This window comes from Triplophysa rosa, linkage group LG17, assembly GCF_024868665.1.
Source record: "Triplophysa rosa linkage group LG17, Trosa_1v2, whole genome shotgun sequence".
NCBI classification, from domain to species: domain Eukaryota; kingdom Metazoa; phylum Chordata; class Actinopteri; order Cypriniformes; family Nemacheilidae; genus Triplophysa; species Triplophysa rosa.
In genome coordinates, this window is record NC_079906.1 from 13786748 (window position 1) to 13814714 (window position 27967).

The 27967-nt window shown below is 37.9% G+C and overlaps 1 protein-coding gene across 2 annotated transcripts; it reads right to left on the reverse strand.

Moving 5' to 3' along the window:
* Nucleotides 1–466: 466 nt before the first annotated feature.
* Nucleotides 467–27765, reverse strand: ampd2b (adenosine monophosphate deaminase 2b). Of its 2 annotated transcripts, none has more exons than XM_057357267.1 (18): nt 27496–27765; nt 9895–10013; nt 9662–9792; nt 9250–9318; nt 9043–9151; nt 5834–6020; nt 5495–5621; nt 5123–5212; nt 4772–4901; nt 4405–4599; nt 3699–3830; nt 3396–3559; nt 2987–3113; nt 2529–2692; nt 2241–2361; nt 1707–1880; nt 1474–1584; nt 467–1366 (listed from the first exon to the last, which is right to left on the reverse strand). In XM_057357267.1, the coding sequence occupies exons 1-18, from the start codon at nt 27572–27574 to the stop codon at nt 1151–1153; spliced, it is 2445 nt and encodes an 814-aa protein (XP_057213250.1). In that variant the 5' UTR covers nt 27575–27765; the 3' UTR covers nt 467–1150. The 2 variants fall into 2 exon arrangements, with proteins under 2 accessions (XP_057213250.1, XP_057213251.1); XM_057357268.1 differs by lacking the exon at nt 27496–27765 and adding an exon at nt 20086–20197.
* Nucleotides 27766–27967: the final 202 nt, after the last annotated feature.

Below are 27967 nucleotides of genomic sequence, written 5' to 3' on the forward strand. Positions count from 1 at the left end.
AAGGTTGATATAGGATATAGAAAGTAATTAGTAATCAGTAACTAAATACTTTTTGGAGAGAGTAATTTGTACAGTAATCTAATTACACTATTGAATATGTAATTAGTAACTAGTAATTAATTACTTTTTCAGAGTAACTTACCCAACACTGATGAGGAGCTATCAGGCTTCCCAGGCTGTAGGGTCTCTCATTGGCATATTAGGAATTACGTTGTTGTTTCAAAGCTAATGCAAAGTAATCTATACAAAGTCAGAAACTATAAAGGTAGCACCTTAATTTTATAGTATATAGCGTTCCTGTAGCTCAGGATCATAGGTTTGATTTCAAGGTAGCTTGGGATAAAAACATCTTCTAAATTAATAAATTGAGATGTATTTTGTGCAATATAAAAGTAAAAAATGCAGACTACATGAATTGTTGCTATGAAGTTATTCACTTGAATCATATGATGATAAATCAAGAAAACATCCACGCTAAAAGATCCAGAATGTTGATGTTTTAATTTTGAGATACATCAGAAAAAATAAACTTCACTTTGATATCATTACGTCTGATTAACCATAAATAGCACTACTGATTTTCTATTACAGACACATATAAATGGCCAACTGACACAAAGGATGCACCACTAGAAAGAAATAATACCACAATAATAAACACTTTAAAATATAACCTGTTAAAATCAAGAATATAAATGAGAATAATAGTCTATGGTGATAATGTTTCATGGTAAAGATGCTCTTCGGTGCTTGAGCTCAAACATAGCAGCCAAAGAATGTATATGGCTATTAGTGTTCAATCTACACAAATGTTCATTTTTCATGAGGGTGTAAATCCTGCTGATACTGGATTTGAGATTATGGACAGTGGAAGGTCCTCAGTAACAGAGGTTTCCTGAAGATCGACTCAGTCCTCGTTTTCTTGAGGCACAGCTAGCTCTTAGCTAGGTGTATGTTCCAGTTCATATTATGAAACATGCTTTTTTGAAGACAATGTTGACATTTTCTTGTGTAAATTCACTTTTTCTCTTTTTTTCTCAACAGGGTATTTTGCTGAACACTTGTGGGATCAAACCTAATACGACTGGTCAACATTTCCCTGATTCACCTTTCACTTACACTGGTTGAATAATTGAAAGAGTATGACACCCTAACGTCTGGTCTGTCCTGCACCCATGCACAGGGGGCCCTGATCTTCACCCATCTCCAGCTCCTCTGACTGCACAGCTTGAGTGATCAGATTCAGCTCTTCGCACAGCGTCTCGAAGCGATACGCCACACGGATGTCTGGAACGTTGGTGCGTCTGATGTCATTTCCTTCCTGTCCCTCATGCAGATAATGCGGTCCCAGCCAGCAGCGTTTCACCTGGACAGAGTACATTTGAATGCATGTCACACTGACCTATTGGAAACTGAGCTTCTGTGTTGAGAGTCTTGGCAACAAACTAAAAAATCATGTAACACATGGAGTACCTGGTTAGAAAATCCACTCATGAGCACGCTGTTTCGGGCCAGCTCGCACATATCACAGGAGCTCAGCTTCCACACCTGAGCAGCAATACTGTACTCCTCCATAAGAGGCTCCTGGAACAAACATACTGCATTACAGACATCATAAAAAGTCAACAAACCTACAGTATGAGTAATATTCAATCTATTATTGAAAGTTAAGTTCATTCTTGTTTTCCTCAGGTACGATTTTTTACATTTGTGAAATGGAACTGCAGTGGGTCATCGGTGGACAGGGACACCATGAGACCTCTAGACAGATACTCAGGCAGCGGATTTCGATGGTAACTGAGGAACAGGCTGTTGTTGCTGAGTGGCGACATGGCGATGCCAATCTGAGCCAGGTAATACAGGTACTGCAGTACAGGAGCCTGAGGAAATTACACACACATTTCAGTCTAAAACAAATTGCTTACTTGAGTTTCTCATTAGTAAACTTCTTTCTGTAGATACGAAACATGAATTAGCTCCGACTAGTGTGAAAGAATGTGACATATGACGTGTAAACTGCTCTGGTATGGTCCATAACGCCGAGCGATTAGAGTTCCCTAAAGGTTAAATTTGGCGAACAGATATTGCTGTTTAAAATCCAGTAAATAGTTTATAAAGTTGCAATGGAAAGATAGTAGCACATAATTCGTCTGCCGCAAACAACATAACTCTGAATAGGAATGCATGGTATATTTAAACAGATAATTGCAATTTAGTTGAAGTTTCTAGAGTATCTTTACCTTTCTCAGAAGCAGACCATGGGAAATATTCTCCGACAGCATAAATCCAGAAACCAGATGGTGAATAGGCCCTGCCTCTCCACAATGTGGCCGTAATACAAACGTATTAATGTTTCTTTGCCTGTTGGGAAGGACAGCTGACTTTTAAACGCAGCCCTGGAGCTAGGGTAAAATATCTCTAAAATATCTCCCTAAAATTCGAAACATTTTTAGATCGATTTTTCTGAATTACTAAAATATACTCAGTAAGCAAGGCGTACTGTGTTGTAGCAAAGAAAAAATAAGTACCTGCGCAGATGGTTTAGTACAGTCATATTGGCATACATGTAATACAGGTAGTAGGAGTATGGAGGATTATCCTCCTCCTTCCAGTTTCCAGGTTTTGGGCTGTCCAAGTTAAAGATGTGATGTTCTGGTTTAGATTCATCATCCACACTATCAAACCCAACAACCTGAGGAGCACAGTAACTTACTTGAAATAAAACCACTGAAAACAATTTTAAGAAAAATCTATTTCAACCATATTGTGTCACTTTACTGGGTGTCACACCCGTGATTTCTCAACCAGTTACTTTTCACTTAGTAATTTCTTTCTTATCCAAAGCAAGCCTTGCGTATTACACGGAGAGTCATTTTCACTCTCATGCCTCTGGTATTTAGGCCTGAGGTAAAGTCTTGTCCATATAAAAACATACTTTTATACACTCGCTTTTGTTCACAAATAAACACGAACACAGTAAACGTACATGTTGCAGGAATAGATGCAGCTCTGGATGACTGCTGGGGTGAACGGTGACCTCAAACAGAGGCATAAAAATGTTCTCTAGCATCTGCTGGAAATTACATAGCTGCTTTTTGGTGTGGTACACATCACTATAGAGGAGGGAAAAAATGTTACTTATGTGTCATAGAGATGGTTCTAGTTTAGCAAATAAAATGCATACCTTTGATTGTTCAGTGAAACCTTAAAATAATATTTTATATAACCATAATTTAACCATAGTTTTTAATTTAATTTGTAGTTCAAACATAGTAACCACAAATTTACTAGGGTCTTAGCACTATAACCAAGAAAAGAATCAGGTCTGAGATACAGTATCAGATAATAAATCCCCATTTAAATAATACAGATTTTATAATGCAGAGACTACTCACAATAGCCTTGGCACCTGCACCAGCCAGCGCACGTTATCTGAATAGACTTTGTGTCTGACGGCCCACTTGGCCAGTTGGTCCCACTCATCTCTAGATCGGCCGTAGATGGAGAGACGCAGCTCAACATTCTGATACTTGCTCTCCTCCAGGTCAGCCATCACTTCCTGAAACGAACCAACAAAAAACGATCAGCAGGGGGCGCACATTCAATGGCAACATTTTACTGTATCCAAAATCTTGGTGCATCAGTGACCATAAGTTTGTTATGAGACCATAAGTTTGTTATTAAAGAACAGCTGATACCTTGATTATGTGCCCAAAGTATTTCCCCTCAATATGGTTGTCTGTCTTGATAAAGATTTCTCGGAGGATAGACTCTCCAATGGGGTTGTACTTGGAATTGAATTTATCAAAGCGGTGGAATGTGTTACGGTCCTGTGAGAAAGAGTGAGTATATATGCATGTTAATGATTATATACAGTTCACTCACGGTTTCTCCAAAACGTGCTTTTTATCCAACACAGATATTTTTCCTCATACAAAATGATTTTAAAAATAGTTTCTTTCCTTAAAGTTTGCCATGTCATTATGGTTTATGGGCTGATTAAACTGTGTGCAACCTTATATAGCAACAGAGTATATAATGGTGAACAACAGTCCATTCATAAGCTTATTTATCTAAGTTCTAGCTCAAGTGTAAACCCACTGAGCTTGTGGTAACTGCATCTGCTCGGCGCAACATATTTTTAGTGCGACCCAGATCCCACACAAGCCCACTGAAATTTGGAATCCCACCAGATATTTGCGTTGCATATAATGTGTGTGCAACAACTTAAACTCTCTCTATATACTCTACATGCTTTTTGGTCTGCTTTTATTTTTTGTATGTTTACATATATGTGGATTTTTCTTTTTCTCATTGCATATGTTGTCATATAAATATTTCTGTGTATTATTGCTATTAGTCTTTCACTTCTACTTATTATGTAACAGCTTCTGCAGTTCTTACCGCGTGCATATCCAGAGTGTCTACGCTGAGGTCGAAGGCTGTTAGATTCATGCTTTCAAAGACCTCATTTAGGGTCTGTCCCCGACCCTGTTCTACGTGGACGATTTCACCTGGATACTTCTTCATGGCTCTTTTAATAAACCGCAACAAGTGCTTTTGATTCATACAGGAGGAGGCATGGATGTGTGTGTCCACCTGAAGAACAAGCCAAGACAGAAAACAATCAGACTGAAAGATCAAGAGTGTGAATTACATTACAGAGGGGTTTCATAGATAATATTTAATATTATTGATAGAAATCGGTGTAACTGTCTGGTCCAAGAAACAAAGAAAGATTTTCAAAGAAAGATTTTAATAGAAAGACGACCTTCCTGATGTTGTAGAAATCTCTGTGAGGAACTTTCTTCTGTGCCGCCAACTCTTTCATCTCATTTAACAGAATGTGCATCTGGAACTTGGAGCTTAGGTACTGCAGCCGGCGATAGCAGAAAGATTTCCTGTTGGAAAATGCTGTGATCAGGAATTGACAGTATGGCACAAATTTGTTCAAATTTCCAAGTTTATATTGAAGTCGGTCGAGAGGATTTGAATAAAGCAAATTAATTCTCACAGTGACAATTTCACGCTTACAGAATCCCGTTTCATGCGATAATTTATTCATCATCGCCATAACATGCTGGTGGCTCAGAACAGAACAGATCGACTGAGCAGAACTTACACTGGCCCGTTAATGATGAGAGCCATCATCATATTCATATCAGCTATGTATTCCTGCAGGTCAGGGTATTGCAGATCCAGTTCTGAGGAACTGATGAAGAAAAAAGTTCAAATGAAATTAAAACAACAATCCTAAAAAACACGTCACTGAAAAGTCGCTTTTACTAAGAACTATAAACATACATGTCAATGTCAGTTTATTTGTAAGCCCAAGTCCAGATAAGAGTTGTTGACCAATGTGCTATACATTGAATAAATTATGTAAAACAAATGGAATAAATAAAAATGTTGAATTATATAAAATTATACAAATTGTTCGCCTCTGTTCAGCTGACAACATTAGGTCAGTGTGTAAACAACACAAAATGCTTACTTATGCGTGTATACATGAACAACACCATCCACCATTTTGCAAGTGTAGCCTAAGCCTGGGGGCATGTTTGCAGGGTCTAGACACTCGTAAGGGTGGGTTTCTGAAACAGGCGGGTGGACGGTTGCGTCTGTGGAAAATACACAAGCGATCACAGATATAATCAGCTGCTTTGTGTTGAAACTGTTCTTAAAAACTCATATTGCAAACAGCAAATTTCTACTGAAACTACAGCTAAAGAAAAACAGATTTGTAGTGTTTTGGATGAGACAAAAAAAGTTTTACTTTAAGTTTTACAGTCTTTCTTTAATATTTCCCAGAGAAAGCTTTGGTTACACCCACCTGCACATACAGAGGATTCAGGCATCTCCTCATAGGTGTTAATGTCCAGAGGCCGGTCACCTAACTCCTGCAGGTAACGTGTCGTGGTTCTGCAGAAGCTCTGCATGGAGAGAGAGACGTACTTCTCTCTGATGAAAAGAGCTTTGACTACACATTTAGCAGCATCCAGTAGATCAGTAAATGGGACCTATACCAGAAAAGAACATTTTCAGGGTGACTTTATCAGTGGTGTAAAGTATTGGAGTAAATGTACTTAGTTACTTTACTTAAGTATCTTTTTGGCTACTTTGTAGTTGTACTGAGTATTAAAGATATTAGCAACTTTTACTCTCTACTTAACTACATTTTTGAACAAGTACTCTTTACTCCACTACATTTGTAATGACTAATGCAATTACACATTACATTTTGCATGGCACCTATCTTATAATTAATATTGCCATTCACAGGGCAATGAAGGTACTACAATCTTGTGGATTTTGCCATAACTTACAAAAACTTGTCAACATGGCTTCTTTATATGAATATGAGTGCAGTATCAGGTAAATGTCAATCGCTGGCGGTTTACACACGGTTAGCCCTTACCCGCTATTTCTACAGTAATATATTGGCAACACTCTTGCCAGCTAGTTACTGTAGGTCACACATCTACAAAAGCTCTTGTTTTTAAAACTAACTCTTCCTAAATGTGCTCTAAACATGTTTGCTCAAAATTTGACCATGTGGTGGGACTATTGCCATGAAGTGATGTAAACCAGTAAAAAGAATGTATAGTATTTCAATTTTCAAAAGTGCTCTCACACTATATAGACAAAATATTAACCTATAGAATGAGTCGGACACAGAGAAATGAACAATTCACATATGAATCTCAACAATGGTGACAATCAACTGAACAGCTTCATGCTGCAATGCATGCTGGGTACATAGTACAAAACTCATTCATGATTGTTTGTCACCATTGATGAGGTTTGTATGTCAAGTGTCTAACTGTGTCTCAATTGCAAAGAAAGATTTTCTGACAGAGATCTTTCCATTATAACATGTAATCACTTTACCAAACATATCTTAATAAATCTTAAATGCTATATTATTATTATTTAATGATTGAATTCTTTCAGATGTATCTTCAGTTACTAAGCAAACATAAAGTTGCGGTTCCTGTAAAGTCCCTTTCAGTGTTATTGTATAAGTGTACATTTTAAAGCTACAAGAAAGTCAAAGAGTCCAACCAAAGCAAACACTGATCGCCATAATGGTGACTTAAAACATAATTGAACCACTATGAACTAGAGTTAAATCTCAATAAGATCTTACACAGATGACAGAAATAAAGTGAAAGTGGTGTCTGTAATATGTGAAGATGTTATTGATGTTTGTGTTTAATTCTCCTCTGGTGAAATCTTGACAGATTTATTGTGTTCATCTGTTATTTACACTTGTTCATCTAAGACTGTGTGACTTAAGTGCGTTAATAGATTCTTTATAATGAATCTTCAAACAGCCATTGCAGTAGTTTACTGTAAAACACCTACAGTAACTAGCTGGCAACAGTGTTGACAGTATATGACTGTAGAAATGGCAGGTAAGGGCTAACCGTGTATGTGAAATGAGGACATGACTGCAGCTGGCCATGAGGCCCAAACCAGCATGTCCAGTGCAAAAAGGCTTTGACTTTTTAATTCTACTTAACATTATTTTATTTATCTGTTATATTGAAGAGACCTTTTTGAAGGAGTTTGGTTTACTTATGAGCACTTGAGCTTAAATGAGACTTAGGGTGTTTGTAATGACGTAGGTTATGGTGTCGACCATGATTTGTTGCAATTTTGATTTTGTCTTATTATGATTTAAGAAAATAAATGCGATTGCTCTCCTCACAAATCAACTGTTTCTAGTTTTTCACTGCTGTGTCTCTTAAGTGTTGAGGACTAGTGCTGCTTTGAGCCTACATTCAGTATGAGTAAAATACTCAAGTACTGTTCAAATCAGATACTCAAAGACTTTTACTCAAGTCGTTTTGGAATTGGTGACTTGTAACTTGTAATGGAGTAATTTTCACTGCAAGGTATCTGTACTTTTACTTAAGTATGGTTTTCAGGTACTCTTTACACCTCTGGACTTTATACAACAAATCAATCTGTCTGTCACTCTTTTTGTCCCCTAAACCGTCAGCTCTCCTGCCGTCACCCCTTCTTTCCCCTCTGGGGTTCATGTCCAGTACTTGTGTGTAGGGTGACCACCACTCAACAAACCAAATGTGGGACAGGTAATCCATTTGTGTGGGACACCACTGAAAGGTAGCGTGTAACTGGGATATAATAACGGAAATAAAAACACTTTTATATATTTTTCAACCTTTTAGTTCGTAAAAATAATTTGTTATTTAGTCCATTCCAACTACAACATAATTAAGACATAGATAAAATGTTATATAACATAAAACCATTTTAATGCCGATTTCAATTTAAGGTTAAATGTCTCATACATTTTGAACCCAGATCAGACGCGGATTCATTTTGTACACTTTGCAGATCTTCTCAAAAAGAGAAAACTTAAAGAATAAAAAAACAAACAAATAATGAAAAAGAGTTCGTCTTTTAAATAATGCATTTCATTATTTGCAAATCATTTTCATTTTAATACGCTAACCACAACCTTTAGGCTAAACACAGTTTCAAAGCCACACAGTTTACGATGTTTTGGTGAGTTTTTATCAGGCAAGTTGACATGGGAGGATCGCCACCCAATCTACTGACAGATGTCGCAGCCTCTTGATGACTGAAATCACTGCCATCTTCTCATACATTGGATAAAAGTCAGACTTTAAAACATAGTTGCGTTTGTATGAGCTCATTGCACACTGTGTGCACCGGATTGCTTTGATACAGCACTGTTAAATAGTTAAATAAACAATGGCGCAAACAAGCGTCTCATGTGCTTTTCGGGTTAAAGAACGTGTTTTTTAATGTGACAACTAAAAACCAATAGACTGATGAAAATGCGGGACATTTTCTCAATATGCAACGTGCGGGACAAGGGGTGAAAATGCTGTGCGGTACAACGCAAAGCGGGACGGGTGCTCACCCTACTTGTGTGTCATGCATGTGTTCTCCCTTATGAGCTTTAGTCTGTCTGCTTAAATAATGTCAACAACATCTTTTTCCAAACAAAAACAGAAATGAGTGAAAAACAGGAACTGTCGCTACCCCACATTTCTCCTCTCCAGAGATGGCAACTCTCTGATACTCCCTCTCGGGGACGAGCTCTCTCTCTGGATAGTGTTCTTTGGGCACCTGGCTCTGTTCTTTCATATATCTGTAAAAGAGATGACATTTAGTGTGCCGATATAATGTGATACTATCTAGACACGCAGAGTGTGTTATTAATAATCACAAAACATATTGGAGACTCACTCTAAATCTGTCGCGCTGTCTGTTTTCATGAACTCCTGTTTGGCTCGCAGCAGGATATCAGGCTCAAACCTAAAGAGACAAAACATACAAACTGACTGTTTATCAGCGGTCAACAGTGAGTGTTTAATATAAGAGTTAAAGGGATAGTTCATACAAAAATAAACATTCTGTCATCATTCAAAAATTCTGTTTATCTGACACAAAAGAAGATATTTTGAGAAATAGAAGTCAATGGGTGTCAGTGTTGTTTGGTTAGCACATTCTTCAAAATATCTTCTTTTGTAATGTTTGGAATGAAATGAGGGACATGACAGAATTTTCATTTTTGGGTGAACTTTCCCTTCAACGCTGCCTCTTCATGTGCTTGTATTTTAGGAAATCAAGCAGAAATAAATAGAGAATGATTCCGTACTTGATGTCCTGGCTGATCTGCCGCTCAAGTCTGTGCCGCCTCTCCTCCAGCTGCTCGATGGGACTCTCCTCAGGGAATTCATACGGAGCGCTGCGCATCTCGCTCTCTGCAAGGCTGCGAGAGAACAGCTCCTAAACACACACACACACACACCCACACAATCGTGCACTTACACGAATGACTGAAATGTACAGCATCGCGTCTCAGAGTGCATAAATTGCTGTTTTGTGTACCTCTGCGATCTCTTTGTATTTGCCATCCATGGATGTGCGCAGGTCGATATAGCCGTGCTTGGTTACAGGGTTGCAAGGCAGAGAATGCTGGGCTGTGAGGAGATGTCGGCCACGGAAATCTGGTAGAAATATAAGGAGAATAAGATTGTTGTTTTTAAAACTATGACTTAAGACTATTCGAATGTGCAAAACCAAGTGCAGAGAAAGAGTGTTTATGGCTAAATATTGTGGTTAAATAATTTCCCGTGGTGACTAGCGTTGTTTTTCTGCTGTTCAGAGAGAAGGGCAGGGTCAGAGAAGAGAATGCTGCTTAAGACCTGCAGCTGTTTGCCTTACAAGACAATAGAGCATTCAGGTGGGAGGGCATTAGTGTTTGTGTGTGTACTGGCCTGTGTGCGCAAGTCTATGTGTAAGCATAAATTATGACATTAATGAAAAGAATCTAGATTTGATTATTTTCTTGAAAAGAAGTTTAAAAAGTAATAAGCAGTGGAAAAGTGGAACAACTGCCAGTGCAAGTCACCTCTATGGTATAAAGAGATTGTGGGTGGTTGCCAGAGTGTTGCTAAGCTGCTAAGGTTTTTTATTAAAACTGCTTACATGTATAACATGTATAATATAAAGACGTTTCGTCAGACACATATGCCTGGTCCGAAGTTAACTTCCAGTCCGTTTGTTGATCGTCTGGCTAGTGGCTAATAGTATAACGATTTATATTTAATTTATATTAATATTGATTTACTAGTATATTATTATTTTAGTGTATAATAATTGTATTAATTATATTGTGTAACTTTGTCTCATTTAAGTTTAGCCAAGAAACGGATCTTCAACTGGGGACCCATATTAATACTGCTAAACATACTTTTAACGTACTTGCTAATGTAATTTACTTGTTTATTTATTTTGCTTTATAACAGAAATAATCAACAGGGACTCTATTCTTTGTGAATGTGTACCGGAAGTTAAGTTTGGGCCACAAAAGTGCATTTGTGCAGTAATGTTTATGTTGTTGCTTTGAAACCATCTATACAAACCTTTATTATATAATCCTTGAATAGATGGGAATGTAACCAGATTATATGCTCTGTAAAGCCCCTAAATACTTTAACTCTAAAAATGTAAAACTTAACTGAAAGCAATAGCAATAGTCATGCTTGATTGGTCAATGCACAATGCACATTTACTTAAAGATATTGACAATATTGAGTCTCACATGGAGTCAAACACTTTCACTGAAAGTGAAGCTCCACCCATCTGCTCTTGTTCCCGTGTGTGATCAGTCTTCCTAAACTCTGAGGTATGATCAAATATTTATAAGCCTGATGAATAATAAAGCAGTGATGTCTAGCCCCTGCACTGCAGACACTTGAACATTCCCACCATGAGGGAACTGGAAAATGAAAATGGAAAATGACTCTTACAAACACTAGTGAAATAAAACCATCGATCGAATTTAGTGAAATTCATTCATACGTATTACTGAAACGACTCTTACAAACACTAGTGAAATAAAACCATCGATCGAACTTAGTGAAATTCATTCATACGTATTACTGAAACGACTCTTACAAACACTAGTGAAATAAAACCATCGATCGAACTTAGTGAAATTCATTCATACGTATTACTGAAACGACTCTTACAAACATTAGTGAAATAAAACCATCGATCGAACTTAGTGAAATTCATTCATACGTATTACTGAAATGACTCTTACAAACACTAGTGAAATAAAACCATCGATCGAACTTAGTGAAATTCATTCATACGTATTACTGAAATGACTCTTACAAACACTAGTGAAATAAAACCATCGATCGAACTTAGTGAAATTCATTCATACGTATTACTGAAATGACTCTTACAAACACTAGTGAAATAAAACCATCGATCGAACTTAGTGAAATTCATTCATACGTATTACTGAAATGACTCTTACAAACACTAGTGAAATAAAACCATCGATCGAACTTAGTGAAATTCATTCATACGTATTACTGAAATGACTCTTACAAACACTAGTGAAATAAAACCATCGATCGAACTTAGTGAAATTCATTCATACGTATTACTGAAATGACTCTTACAAACACTAGTGAAATAAAACCATCGATCGAACTTAGTGAAATTCATTCATACGTATTACTGAAACGACTCTTACAAACACTAGTGAAATAAAACCATCGATCGAACTTAGTGAAATTCATTCATACGTATTACTGAAATGACTCTTACTAACACAGTTTGTATAGCAGTCGATTTTCGTGTGACTTTCTTACATTTTGTCTATTCCAATCTGAACCTGATGGGCGGAGCTAGTATAAATAGCTTCTGCTTACAAAGCGGGCTACTTGCATGGTAAATAGACACTCCGTATTTTTAATTTCTTCCAATAAGTGGTGGGGACAAAATTGACTTAGGCAAAAAGTGTCCCACCCGTCCACCCGCAAATTACGCCTACGGGCACACTAACGTTAGAAGTTTGTTGTGGATTTAAAGTCGAAGCTAGAGAAGGTAGCGCGGGCGATTGTAAAATATTACTCAGTAAATTAATTGCATCTGACAGGTTCCTGTTCGCTGACATATCTGCACATCAACGCGCGCCAAACTAAACGGAAGTGCAGATGCAGCTTCCTTTTCCAGTGAAATAAGCTCTCATCAACTACACTGAAATCTTTCATCAACTATACCTGAAATGTTGCCTCATTGGTGCACCAGTGTTTATAAGAGGCTTTTTAGCATGCATATGCACGAATTTCACTAGTGTTTGTAAAAGATTACAGTAATACATATGAATGGATTCACTCGTGTTTGTAGATGCCTTTCATTAATAAATATGAACGAATTTCACTATTGCAGATCGATGTGTTTGTTTCACTGGTGGTTGTAAAAGGTATTTCAGTAATACATATGAATGGTTTCACTAGTGTTAGTATGAGTCATTTCAGCAATATGTATGAATGAATTTCACCAAGTTCGATCGATGGTTTTATTTCACTAGTATTAGTAAGAGTCGTTTCAGTAATACGTATGAATGAATTTCACTAAGTTCGATCGATGGTTTTATTTCACTAGTGTTTGTAAGAGTCGTTTCAGTAATACGTATGAATGAATTTCACTAAGTTCGATCGATGGTTTTATTTCACTAGTGTTTGTAAGAGTCATTTCAGTAATACGTATGAATGAATTTCACTAAGTTCGATCGATGGTTTTATTTCACTAGTGTTTGTAAGAGTCATTTCAGTAATACGTATGAATGAATTTCACTAAGTTCGATCGATGGTTTTATTTCACTACTGTTTGTAAGAGTCATTTCAATAATTAAGGCCTAACAGCCCCTCATACAAAAACACTTCCTGCTGATCTGCAGATGTGACGAATCAGACTTTAACGCCAACGTTATCTGCATTTCAGAGAAAACCTCTATGGCCCCTAAGCTAAATGTACATGTACAATTTGGGGACTGTTATAATACAGATAGCAGCCGTTTCCTAGTCCTGAAATCATCCTGAGATCATGTGATTAGCTCAGCTGTTGGTCTATTGACATATTCATCAGAGTTTATCATGAACAGTTTGGCTTTGGATGAAAAGATAAATTTAGCATTATGGGGGATGTGTAGAAGGTCTTTTCATCTTACTATCACAATCATTATATCATTCAATCATAGGTTCCACCCATCATTAAATTATAGGTTCCAAACAAAAGTCAGTCGATCAGTTATACGGAATGGCTATTAAGAGGAAAGCTTTGGCAATAATTAGAGATATAACACACCTTCTGAATCATGCTTTTGAATTGTTGCCATCTGGTCGTCGTTATAGAACACCGAAAGGCAATATATAAAACAAACATTTGTACCAAATGCAGGTCTCTTGCATAAGGGTTAGGAATGTGAATTGTATGTTTTTACATTTTAATTTATTATGCTGAGGTGGATGTTGTATATTGTTTGTCATGTATTGTGATGCTGTGTTTGTTAATTGTATCGTTGATTGTATAGCGAGACCAAAGACAAATTTTCAGCCAAGGCTGGATAAAAAAGTACAACTAAACGAATTGTGTCATGGTTTAAATTCCTTGTAGCATTTTTCTAATCTGTATATAGAGTATGCACATCTAAAGTATGCCTGTGTGCTTGTTAACCCCTGACATTTTGAATGACTTCTGAATGACTCAGATAAATTGAATCATATGACAAGACACGCTTGGTCATGTAATGAATACTAACCTTGCTGAATAGACCAGTATGTTTTAGATGCTGGTTTAAGCTAGTTATTGCTGATCTTTCTGATTTTCATGCATGACCATAGTAGCTTCTTTGTAAAGTTTATTAACCAAGAAAGTCGTCCCAGTTAATTTAGTTAACAGTGGCATCTGGTCTGGAAACCACAGTTTTGCTCCAGTATGTAGATGTTGAAGACACAATAATACTAAGTCGCTGTAATTTTCGAAGGGTCTGATGACACAAGCCTGTTGTTTTTCTCGAGTTATAGACGATTTCAAAGTGACAACATAAACAAACGTTACTGCACAGCAAAATCAGCAGTGTTAAAAAAGGTCAAATTAACACTCACAGTGTTTATATAATCCACACTATCAAAGTGTGGATTATATATACAGTACACTGTGAGAGTTCATTTGACATTTTTTAACACTGGCGATTTTGTTGTGTGTGCATGCGCGCGTTTGTGGACTGCCCTTGAAGTCACCGTGCAATTAAAGATGATATTACTCATTTTCTTACACAGCGTTGCAGTGATTATTATAAAATTATTTATCCATGAACATCATTATTTTTGTGAAATTAATTTGCAGTTGTAATCTTTAATAAAAAACATAAAGCTCCTCTCCCCCTCTAAACAACAACCCTTCTCTTCATGACGTAATGCGTGAAAAAGAGGTAGGACTATATTGACTGTCCAATGGGTACCGGTGGTGAATCAGGCCAATTTACAACGATCCAATCAATTAGTGAAGGGCGACATGAAGTCCCACCCTACTTTTTTTCAAATTTCAGAAGCTGTTTCACTCGGATGTACAGTACATCACGATATGGAGAAGAAGACAATTGCAACGCCTGTTTCATGATGAATTTAACTTTCGGTACACAAATAACCGAGTGCCTGTAGATTATTTCTGATAACAAGCAAAAGAAACCGAGAAGAACCGTTATTTGGCTTAACTTGTCTGTCCAATATTTAGAATTTAGACTGCGATGCCAAGCTCAACAGCTAGATGTCAATGTACCATATAGTTTCTATAAATGCGTCAAAACTACAGGACCCATTCAACAAATAGTTTATTTAATAAAATTAACATACAACAAAATTCAACAAATAGTTCATTTAATACAATTATTAAACAATAAAGAATAATAATAATTCATATTAACATAAATTAAATCAAATATAAATAGTTAGACTAATAACATTAGACACTAGCCAAACACAGACCGGAAGTTAACTGCAGTCCCGGCGCGCGCGTTCGATGAAACGGTCTATACCATGAATCCTATTCATACTCTCTATAACAATGTCTCAAGAATTTCACATGTGGTGTAATGTAAAGTGAAAAGCAGGGATCGTCCTCTTTCTGCTTAAACTGAAGTACTCATTACTGACTGCTGCTGTGTAATTATCAAACACAGACTGGAGGAGCAGAACTGAATAATTGAAAGTATGTTTTGCCTGAATGCTTATACTGGATCTACTGGAATGGTGTCATATTATACAAACTCTCTCATTCTAGTTTATACTCACTTGAGTTTATAACAGAGATGGTAAAACGGAAATATCTTCTCACGAACTAAAAATATACACTTTAGACCAACCTACCAACAGACTATTTGTAAAACTATTTGCAGACACCTAGCTGTGTTTGGATCAAGATATAAATTAAGAACTGTTTCTAACTGGTCTAAGCCAACACAGTACTTTTACATACTGTTTTTACAGTATGCACTTCAAATTTTTGTTTTTAATTATGGATTGCAGCTTTAAAATAGATTTTCCGGCAGTGAAAATGGGGATATACATGTATAGTGTATATGCTTATTGCACTTCTGGTTAGACCTAAACTACATTTCGTTGCCTTGTACTTGTACATGTGTAATGACAATAAAGTTGAATCTAATCTAATAGTGTAAAGGCTCTACAGCTCATTGTTTTACTCTGCTGGTCAAGGTTAATGTACAACTTGTGTATCAGTGAATTTATTAAAGCTAATAATAAAAGGATTATCTAGGACATTACATAAATGCTTGAGTTTGTGTGGCCTTTTCACAAGCCCAGATGGGTGGACAAATTAGGACAATGACAGTTCATTAGCACACAACACAGACAGACACAGCGGGAGACGCACTTAAAGCCACATGCGCTCAAATTCATTTTCGCACATAATAATCACACGCTCTCTTCTTTTCACACTCGCCCTATACCTCCAGATAATCACCGCAGATAAATTAAAGGTCCAGTGTATAAAATTTAGAGGCATCTAGTGGTGAGGTTGTGAATTGCACCCATCGGCTCACTTCACCCCTCCCTTTCGAGGCACTATGGCAGCTGACACAGGACTAAGATGTCATCACGTTTTCGCTTCTTTGCCAAAGGAGATAACGTATTTACGAAACGCACAAAAGAGCAGTTTAGGGCTACTGTAGAAACAACATTGCGAATTACATCAAGGGGACCCGTGGTGTATGTAGATAGAAAAAGCTCATTCTAAGGTAATAAAAACATAACGCTTCATTATGTAAAGTCTTTATACACATCTGAAGACATAGTTATGTCATATTATGATTCTCCAATTCTGTCATCATTTACAGACTCTCTTGTCATTTCAAACCTGTATGACTTTCTTTCTTCTGCAGAACACAAAAGAAGATATTTCAAAAAATGTTGGTAACAGAACAGCACAGCCCCCATTCACTTCTATTGTAACCAATGCAAGTTAATTTGGGGCTGTTAACAACATTCTTCAAAATATCTTCTTTTGTGTTCTGCGGAAGAAAGAAAGTCATACAGGTTTGAAATGACAAGAGGGTGAGTAAATGATAACAGAATTTTCATTTCGAAGGTGAACTACTTCTTTAAAGCAGACATAAGACTTAAACATTTAAACATTTTAAAACAAGAAACTCCATAGTATAGCAAAATGATATTGTATACATTTATATGTGCATGTGTAGTTAATCTATGAATGTCATAAAAAAATTATAAATATGTTTTTGTTCAGGTTAATTGCAAATAGCTAAACAAAATCTAGCGTAGCGTGAGTTCTTGCAGGTCACGTGAGTCTAGCTTGCATCAGCCGATCACATCAGGTTCAGCTAATCAACGTTAACCAGTAATCATACAACACACACTAGACTGCATCCTATTTAAATTGCCTTTCTTTGCGACTCATCAGCTGCCTAATCGTGCTGCACTCAAAACCCACCTCCATCCCCATCTCCTCCATATCTGCCTTTATCTGTTGTATCATTTAATTTAATCCTGTTACGCATCATGAACTGTTCTGGTTCCCCAGGTGGGGGGGGCATGTATTGCTGCGCGGGCGGAGAGTTTGCCCAGAACAGTTTCCTTCCACCAACTTTAAAAAAAATATTCTATTGTTTAAATATTTGACGACAGTGGTCCTGACAGAACAACATGTTCTTATTTATACAGTGAGGTAAACGTGTGTGGAACACAGCAAAGCCCACAGGGAAGGTTGATAAATCCACTGGGTTGTGTATAATCTAATTATATGTGTTATTTTTGGAGTTTCAGACTCTGTAGTTACATAATCATACACAAGATCAACACATAACCGGCAAAGCAGAAAAACAGTCAAACGCAGTCAGTGGCTAACCTCTTTCTTTGACTGTAAACTACAGCTGAGCTTGCCTCAAACCATGGAGTTGCACAATTACAAAACACATGAATCGTGAAACAAGGCAAGATTCTAATGGCAAATTAAATATTATAGACCAATTATGGTCTATAATGACATATGTTCATAAATGAGAATAGCCAATGATCTGTGTGGAATGATATGCATTTGTGAGATAAGAACAGCACTAGAATAAATGGCCGATGGTGGGGTCGAAGGTCACGGCTTGATAGGCCCTCGTCTCAGATAGTGGCATGCTTAACAAGTAGTTTACTTTGAATGCTTTCTCTAAAAAAGAAAAACGGACAGTATAGCGAGGACAAATCTACAAAAGATGTGCAATACCAGAAAGAAACACTAATGCTTGTTAAAGTTTTATTTATATAATCCCAGGCTGATGATTGTGAGATCAGATCTTTGTGTGGGCTATACCCATTCCATCTGTTGTACGAGTCTTGTTTATACAACATCTCCCTTGATTATTACAGATAATTAAGGAATGTTTTGGAAATATATTCATATTTCCAACAGATGCACTAAAGCAAAAGATATTATTTGAAGAGGCAACACGATATTCAAGGAAGCTGATGTAAATCATGATTAACATCCCTGACCTATGCCTCACGTATTTGTGTTGAGGATGAGTTACCTCACTAATCCCAATCACATCAGACCGCTTTATGATGCCATGGCAACCTGGTTGTTGTAGGTCTTTCTTTGTTCGTTAGCTTAAAGCCCCACTGCAATGCCTTGGAGCGAGCAGCATTATTTGATGTGTTGACGTAATTTCAACTGAAAAATGCAGAGAGCGCGAGACATATCGACATGTGCAACCGATTGCGTGACACTAACGCGAAATCAAGACTTTAATGTTAATGGTTACACTGTCTGAATCTTCCCCCATCCCACATCTAGTGCATTATGTGTCATTCACCATGTAGGACATAACAAATGTGCGAGCAAGTGGCTGATATGAGGTGCCGCTTCCGCACCTCTCATAGTGAAGGGGGCGGGACTCTTTGGATTCTAAAGCGGATTTGATTGGACGGGAACTTTGACGAGAGGCTGAAGTGTAGCGTGATGTCATGGAACTTCTACATTTTTTTGAGCGCACGTGCCAGATTGTCTGTTTTGAAGGCTTATATCTTCTAAATGGAAATTTTGTCAGCGCGTGGGAGCATATCAGTTTATTTTTAACTTATTTTTAATAAAAGGAAAAAAAACTTTCATACTGATTTCACTGGGGCTTTAACAGGAAAAACAAGACAGGTGTAAATTAACCTGGATATTTCACATGGTTGATTGGAAGCCTGCCACTGTGTTGATAATACCTTCATAGTGCACTTATACACAATATAGTCAGCTATGACGTAGCTCCACTTTAAATCAAAATACTACTCGAAATGTTCATTACAAATGACTGTCACTTTTGAGTGCTGCACCTTTCAGAACTGTGGAGGTAGAGACTTTATAAAGAATAGGCACATGGTTGATCGCTACCACATTCACTATTCCTGATACCTATGTTTACCCATAAAAAAACAATGTTAAAAAACAGTTTACATTGCCATGAACTCTCAGCCAGCTTCTCCAGAAAGCGCATGCTGGTTTATTGTTACTAAACTGGTTACAAAACCAGTATAGCCATGCTATCCACCAATAAGAAATCTGTTACTGGTGTTTTCAACAGGGACAGCAAAGTCAATTTTTCTCTGGCACGTGTTATCATCATCCCATGACTACGACCTACTTCTAAAACACAGCATGTACTGGTGATCATTTCAAAAAGGCTGTCTTTGGCTTCAGACATAGACACGAAGTCGCACACACAGACCTCATTTAAACATCCGTCCATCTGGATTTAAACATCCGTCAGTTATCATCTGTGCAAAACAGTGCTACACAATACTGATCAACACCACAACACCATCAAAAACAGGACAATACAGATGACTATCAATACACATCATCTTCCAGACACACGTGCATTGGTCCCAAGAGAAAAACATGAGCTGACAGAAACAGCTGAGGGGTTAGAGAGAGAAAGAGAGAGAGAGGTAAGCAAAAAAAACACTTCTTCTACATGCCTAGGTATGACCTGGAAGAGAGGTTAAAGATATGTGCAAACTACCATTCGTATTTTCCCCAAAACAGGTCGAAACATAAGAGAGAAAGATGGATAAAGACAGAAAGAGAACGTACAGCAACCACAAAGCAACACTTTCTAAAACACACACATCCCCAGCAAAACATAAAGCATCCCATTCACTCTCACACACGCTGTTTCTATTTGAATCTGTCCCGCATACATACAGTAAACACAGCTGATGGAGACGAAGCATCTACTCTCCCCTCCCTCCTCTTCCTGGTTCCTGCCAGCTGTCTGCACTAGCCGCTGTCATCCCCCTCTCATTTAAATATCTCTGACACACGGCTGGACCGTACCACCCTGGCTTCAGGGGCAGGGGGAGCTGAAAGGCATCACTGCTGCATTTATAACACAGAGAGCCTACACGCTGCCTCCACCCCCCTTTACCTTCACCTCTGTGAAGTATTGGGATGACTGCAGTGCATGCGAAAATGCTGGAGGATGTGTTTTGAGAAAGAGAGGGAGAAAGAGGCTCCCTCGGAGAAGCAAATGCAGAGGTCATCAGAGCGTTTTTGTCTACAAATGCCAACTATATAAGAAACAGACAAAAGACTATAGATCTGCTCTGTCGTTCAAACAGGAGATAATGGGTTTATCATTACATAATACTGACGAAACCGTCACTTTACATTGTGACGTTGGGTGTTTATCTAAACTCCAAATCAATATAATATTGAGCTTCACTGCTTTGCAGAACCCCATAGGACAACATAGCAAGAAACATACAAATGCATATATTAAGTATAAATGATTTGTATCGAGAGGGCTTTGAGGGATATTTTTGATGATCTGCGGCTCTTTCATCAAACGAAATAATGGCACCTTTGAATAGTCCTCTTTAGAAGAAATAGGCTTTGATGAACACATCAGAGAGACAATGAGCAAAAAGGACTCACTGATGAGGTTTTTGTGTGCCTCTGGAGACCCATTACTTGTTAGTTGTTCCTGTGATTGAAAGCACAGCTGAGATGAGTTTCCCTCATATCTGTATCAGTATGGTCATTCATTAATTTGTTGAGTATAACAAATTAAACCAAGTTACACGTACTATGAATTGGATAAGGGGATATTCACTGTCAGGAAAAAAGCAGAAAAACTACTAAATTGCAGCAAATTATAGACAACTATAATGTTGAATGAAATATGAAAGATGAAATATGAATTTTTATGATGAGTATTAAAGGAATAGTTCACCCAAAATGAAAATTCTGTCATCATTTACTCACCCTCAGAATGTGCCAAACCTGAATAAATTTATTTTTTCTGCTAAACACAAAGGAAGATATTTGTAAGAATGTCAGAAACCAAACAGATCTCATCCCCAATTTACTGAAATAGTAGGAAAAATAAATACTATTGGAGTCAATGGGGGATGATATCTGTTTTGTTACTGACATTCTTCCAAATATCTTCCTTTGTGTTTAGTGGAACAAAGAAATGTATACAGGTTTGGAACAATCTGGGGGTGAGTAAATGATGACAGAATTTTCATTTTTGGGTGAACTATCTGAGAAAACATCCTTGCCACCTAGTGGACACCAGTAAAGCACTGTTCAGTTTTACTTTGGATTTATGACACTGGCAAAATTAAAAAGATTTCACTCCACATAAAAGCCAGATATACGGCACAAAATTATATCTAAATGGATTTACACTATACCATTTATAAAATAAATGTCACTTATTTATTAATTTTCCACAATTTACAATAGAAGCATCTCATCAAAACTATAAAATAACACAATTGTACTACGAGAATGTTAGGACTAAAAAAATCCTAAATAAATTAAGACTATGTTTGCATCTTAAAATAATTCACCCTAATCTTAGAATTGTAAAAAAATCATTAATAATGTGCTTGCAAAGACGTGCACATTTTTACCTTTTTTTCTAAAAAACAGAGCTTCATTCTACTATAATGCCTTAAAATGTAAACAAAAACACTAAAATACATAGACTTTCACATCTCACATCACTCTCTAAATGACAGAAAGATGAGATATTCCAGCGAACAACAAGTAGAGTGCATTTAAGAAAGAACTAAATTGCTCAAAATACTTGTCTGTTTATATACGATTTTACACCAAAGCAAACGTGTGTCGGACATCACAACTTTGGAGGTTTAACTGATTTAGGGTTTATTAAACACTCACCCCCTCAAATCTGTTATTAATAATAGCTTACATCACAAAAGCTCAAGTGACCATATTGTGACTCTAAACTAATCGATTCATCCAGCAGCAAAAACATGAGTGTCATTAAGGACGCATGAACTTCCTACCTTTTACCTGAAGTCCCTGAGGCTTGTTAAAGAAACGGTTAAAGAGTGGATTTCGAGCTGAGAGCTCTAAACAGTTTCAGAGCATAGGTCTTAGTGATAGGCGGTCAAAAATCTCTCCTCTCCAACACTACAGTGAGGAAAAGGGAGGTGCCACCAGGGTCAAAGTTTAAAGGACAATAGTTCTAGGTGTGGTAGACAGAAGGCTGAAGACCATAACACTGTGTAGCTATGAGATAGCTTGGATTCTGAATATGACCTGTTTTAATCTTTAATGCTAGAAAGATGACTACAGCTGTAACCAGAACAAAATGATGGTCAACTGCACACTTGCTTTTGAATGGGCACTGACCTATGCCAACTTTGAGAGGAGTTTAAGAACGGCCAATTAGATTGCCTTAAAGGGATAGTTCACCCAAAAATGAAAATCCTGTCATGAATTACTCTAACTCGAGCTGTTCCAAACCTGTATAAATGTCTTAGTTTGGTTGAACACAAAGAAAGATATTTGGAAGAATGTTAGCAACTGAGCTTTCTAGGGCACCATTGACTACCATAGTAGAAATAATTATTCTATAATTTTTGTTCTGTTGAACCCAAAAGGAAATATTTTTGTGTGAATGATTCATTAGCAAATTGAAGTCAATGCGAAATTTAAAAATATTTCTACCATATAGAATGACTCTATGTTTTTTTTGTTCTGTTGAACACAAAATAAAATACTTTGAAGAATTTAGGAAAACAAACAGTTCTGAGGCACCTGTGACAACCACTTTAATGGTAGTCAATGGTGCCCCAGAAATCTCAGTTGCTAACATTCTTTCAAATATCTTTCTTTGTGTTCAACCAAACAAAGACATTAATACATGTTTGGAACACCTTGAGGGTAATTCATGACAGAATTTTCATTTTTGGGTGAACTATCACTTTAAGTTAACAGACAATTATCAAACGCTGAACAGATTTCAGAAAGGTTGTGAAAGGTTTCATTAACCAATGTGGAATGTAACACAGGCAGGGTCCCATCTGACACAAAAAATGACCTGAAATGACTCTCTTATCAGGCAGCAGTTACACATCTAATTAAAATATCAGCAAGAATACAATGTTCTTTATTTCAGTGTTCACCTACATTGAAAATAGACACAGTGCACTGTGAACTAACACAGCATCTACTGGTCTAGAAGAAAACGTACGTTTTGAGCTTAGACTAGAGTTTTGTTCTGCCAGAGATAACATTTCATTGGGCTCCTCTGAACAGCCACTTAAGATGGTTCATTTATCCTGTGGTTTTACCAAGGCCTTTGTTCTGAATCATGCCTTTATTTGCACATTCAGGGACATTAACGTGTCAAGAGTCACTTCAGCATCGAGACCTTCAGAAATCAGAGATTCAATGGCTGAAGAATTATAAGTGAAATGTTACAAATTAAATGGCTCTGGGTTTTGAAAAAAACTTAAAGGACTTGTCTCAAGGGAATATCAGAATTTTTGAAAGTGTGTGTGTGTGTGTGTGTGTGTGTGTGTGTGTGTGTGTGTGTGTGTGTGCGTGAGCGTGTGTGTGTGTGTGTGTGGGTGTGTGAGAGAGAGAGAGAGAGAGAGAGAGAGAGAAGTGGCTCTAGTATGAATATTATGAACGTTCCGTATCTTTAGTATACCAAGAAAATCAGATTTTTTTCCAGACCTGGAAACACCATAGAAATATTCAACATACCAAATGATGCTAAAAGTCATATTGAATATTAAAGATTGCTATAAAACATAAACATTCATATAAATATGTAAATACAAACAAAACTTGGTGATGTCCTATTTGTGGGTGAACTTTTCCTTTGATTTTCACTGAATCTGTCAAACTGCTTCACAAATTATTTTGAACGATTCAGTAGCAATTTGGAGTCAATGTGAAATTTTAAAATCTTTATCCGCTTTAGATGAATTTGCAGCTGTAGTCCCTTTTTTGTGTGGCCTTGGATAAAAGCATCTGCTAAATGCTTAAATGTAAATTGAATCCAGGAAAAGTCATGAAGAAATCATGAAAGTTTATTGATCAAAAAGCGTGGGAACCCTGAAGTGAGTCTCTTTGCTCACATAATGACTCCATCTCTTTAGTGAAGAGATATTTCACACCTCGGGGTGCAAAAATTATGGCACAGCAGGACAAATAAATTTAGTTTTGCACTCAACCAGCGAGAAACGCATTTTCATAACAATATTTTAACCATGTCAGGGCAAGCAGTACAATGAGAATAGGCATTGAAATCTCAAAGCGTTTAATCAAGGGTGTAGCTTTGGTTTGAGAAGTGGGGGGGACACAAAATGGGGAAAAATGTTTTTGATTTGATTCCTATCACAAATTCAAAATACCTATGTTTGAGAGAAAGTGGCGCAAATCTAAAGAACCCGCTGACCTCGGTCTCTATCAGTCTCTCCTCTCTTCTTTCTCTGCTGATGTCTCCTTTACGAAAACTCAGTACTACCTTGCTAAAATCAACAACTCGCCTGACTCTCATACTCTCTTTAAAACCTTCTCTGCTCTTCTTTCCCCCTCACCTGCATCGGACTAAACAGCTGATGATTTTGCATCTTTCTTCGTAAATAAAACTACCACCATCAGCAGTCAGTTCTCTGCGCCGACGCCTCTTGATCAAGCCCAAACCCCCGACACATGCTGGCTCCCCTCTTTCTTCCTCCTATCTGAGGATAATGTTTCCAAGGTCATGTCTTCGAACCACCCAACGACCTGCCCGCTAGATCCCATCCCCACTCATCTCCTCCAGGCCATCTCTCCATCGGTTGTTCCCACTCTGACCCACATTATGAACTCGTCTCTCACCACTGGTACATTTCACGCAGTCTTCAAAGAAGCCCGTATTACCCCACTACTGAAGAAACCCACGCTTAATCCTGCACTGTTAGATAACTACAGACCGGTATCTCTCCTCCCCTTCATTGCTAAAACTCTTGAGCGTGTTGTATGTAACCAGCTTTCCTCCTTTCTCACGCAGAACAACCTCCTGGACAGCAACCAGTCAGGTTTCAAGAGCGGTCATTCCACTGAGACTGCACTGCTCTCTGTCACTGAAGCCCTGAGACTGGCAAGAGCTGCCTCAAACTCATCTGTACTCATATTACTGGATCTATCTGACACCTTTGACACCGTTAACCACCACATCCTCCTGTCGACCCTCAAGGCTATGGGTGTCTCCGGAATGGTGCTACAATGGTTCAGGTCTTACCTCTCAGGTAGGTCATTTAGAGTATCCTGGAGAGGTGACGTCTCTGAGTCCCAACATCTCGATACAGGGGTGCCTCAGGGCTCAGTGCTTGGGCCGTTGCTATTTTCTATATACATGACATCCCTTGGCTTTGTCATTCGGAAACATGGCTTTTCCTATCACTGCTATGTGGATGATACACAACTCAACCTGTCATTTCAGCCTGACGATCCGACTGTTTCTGCAAGCATTTCAGCATGCCTGAGTGACATTTCGCTCTGTATGAAGGACCATCACCTGCAGCTGAACCTTGCTAAAACAAAACGGCTTGTAATCCCGTCAGACCCTAAGATCCATCACAACTTCTCCATTCAACTGGGCTCATCAACCATCACATCTTCCAGAACGGCCAGAAACCTGGGAGTGGTGATAGATGATCAGCTAAACTTCACAGATCAGGTTTCCAGCACCACTCGGTCCTGTAGATTCATCCTCTACAATATCAGAAAAAATAGACCTTTCCTATCAGAGCATTCTACGCAGGTCCTAGTCCAGGTTCTTGTTCTGTCCAGACTGGACTATTGCAATGCACTACTAGCTGGACTTCCTGCTCGCACAACAAAACCTCTACAGATGATCCAGAATGCAGCGGCAAGAGTGGTCTTCAATGAACCGAAGAGAGCACACGTCACTCCTCTCTTCATTAAGTTACATTGGCTCCCTATAGTCGCTCGCATCAAATTCAAGACTCTGCTCCTGGCCTACAAGACCACCACTGGTTTGGCACCCCCTTATCTTCATTCACTAATGCAGACTTATGTACCCGCCATATCCTTACGCTCTGCAAACGAACGACGTCTTGTGGTGCCATCCCAAAAAGGTAAAAAAATTGCTCTCATGAACCTTCTCTGGATCGGTTCCACATTTGTGGAATGATCTGCCTGCTGCTACAAGATCAGCAGATTCTGTGGCCATCTTTAAGAATCGGCTGAAAACATACTGTATCTCTTCCGTCAGCACCTGACCGATCATTTCAGACTTCTATATCTTTTCTACTCTATCTATATAAAAAAAAACTTAGCTCTGTACACTGTAGTGGGCTTTGTGAGACATGTTTTATTGCACTTATGCTTTTTGTTTTCCTAATGTTGACCCAATTGCTTCCATTGTTTACCCAACTTGTAAGTCGCTTTGGATAAAAGCGTCTGCTAAATGACTAAATGTAAATGTGGTTAAAAAATCATTACAAACAAATTTAAAAGTGAGGGGGACAAGAACAGGATTTTGAAAAGTGAGGGAGACATGTCCCCCCTGTCCCCAGTGGAAATTACGCCCCTGCATTTAATGTTAGAAACGTGTTTCGGGTGCAAAAATGAATCACAGCTTTGCAAGAGATGTGTGAAATGCGTTTTGTATCAGATCTTATGTAAGCCTTACACAATGCAGGCCTGACCACAGACCATTATGTTTTATGTATTTTGTGGATGTCGTCTAGACACCTCTGCTGTAACTGAAGCATGTTTGATTTCCTTGCCTGGTTTATTGCAATTGAATCAGACAGAATATAAGGATGAATGTATTCATACTGATGTTTCTGCTGCATTGTGGTCAGCTTGGTACAGTCAGAAATTATGTGTAATGCATAACATCCTCTTTCTGCTCAAAAGACAAATATCAGGTTTAGAAGCTATTTTTCAATTGCATCCATTTACATAAATGCTTTATGAAAAGAAAATATTTGGTACACAATCTGATCTGTGAATTCAAAAACATTAAGGTTTTGTAAAGGTTGCAATACTTTCCCTTAAATCAACAGGTATGAAAGTTTTCACCACACACTTTGCAGATGCAAGATTACTGTAACTCTACTGTACATCTGACGCATAACGCCATAAATGACAAGACCCCTAATAAATGAAATATTATTAACAAGCATATATAATCATATTAAATAACAAATAACATCATCTGTTCTCACACGTACCCAACATTGGACCCATTTTCTGTTACACTCCTAACACACACACACATAAACACATTTTTATAAAAACATATTTTTTTATAACAAACACACTTACCTCCACTGGCTGTATACTGCAAGCTGCCTCTCTTCCTAAAAGGAGACTTGGGTATGCCTGAAGGCAGCTTAGAAGACATTTTGGCCTCCTACAGAAACGAACAAAACACCAGTTGGTTAAAGCACGGAAGATTCCTCAGTTGGGGAAAGAAAGGGAGGGGTCACGCTCAGTCCGAAGGGGCTTTGAATGCTGTAATTAGGATGTTCCAATGTGTGTGAGAGAGAGTGAGAGAATCCCCTCTCTTTGGATGCTGCAGTGGGTGAACTGGCTCCTCCCCACACCTCCCGGTGCCCACTCACACAGTACCACACGCAGCCTGCATGCTGTCACTTCACTTGGTTTCCATGGAAACCACAGAATCAGGTGGAACAAGCCAGTGAATGTGGATGTTACTGGCTACAGCATGCGGGCTGTAAATAGTGTGTGTGTGGTAATGTGATGATTGTAAAGCAATGCATCCATCTCTCTTTCT

What these genes read in the sequence shown, in the direction of transcription:
- ampd2b (XM_057357267.1), bottom strand. Translation starts at nt 27,574, where the DNA reads ATGTCTTCTAAGCTGCCTTCAGGCATACCCAAGTCTCCTTTTAGGAAG. An exon ending in GACAGCGCGACAGATTTAGA is followed by an intron (nt 9,152 to 9,249) that starts GTGAGTCTCCAA and finishes TCTCTTTTACAG; the next exon opens with ATATATGAAAGAACAGAGCC. An exon ending in ATGGTCTGCTTCTGAGAAAG is followed by an intron (nt 1,881 to 2,240) that starts GTAAAGATACTC and finishes TAATTTCCTCAG; the next exon opens with GCTCCTGTACTGCAGTACCT.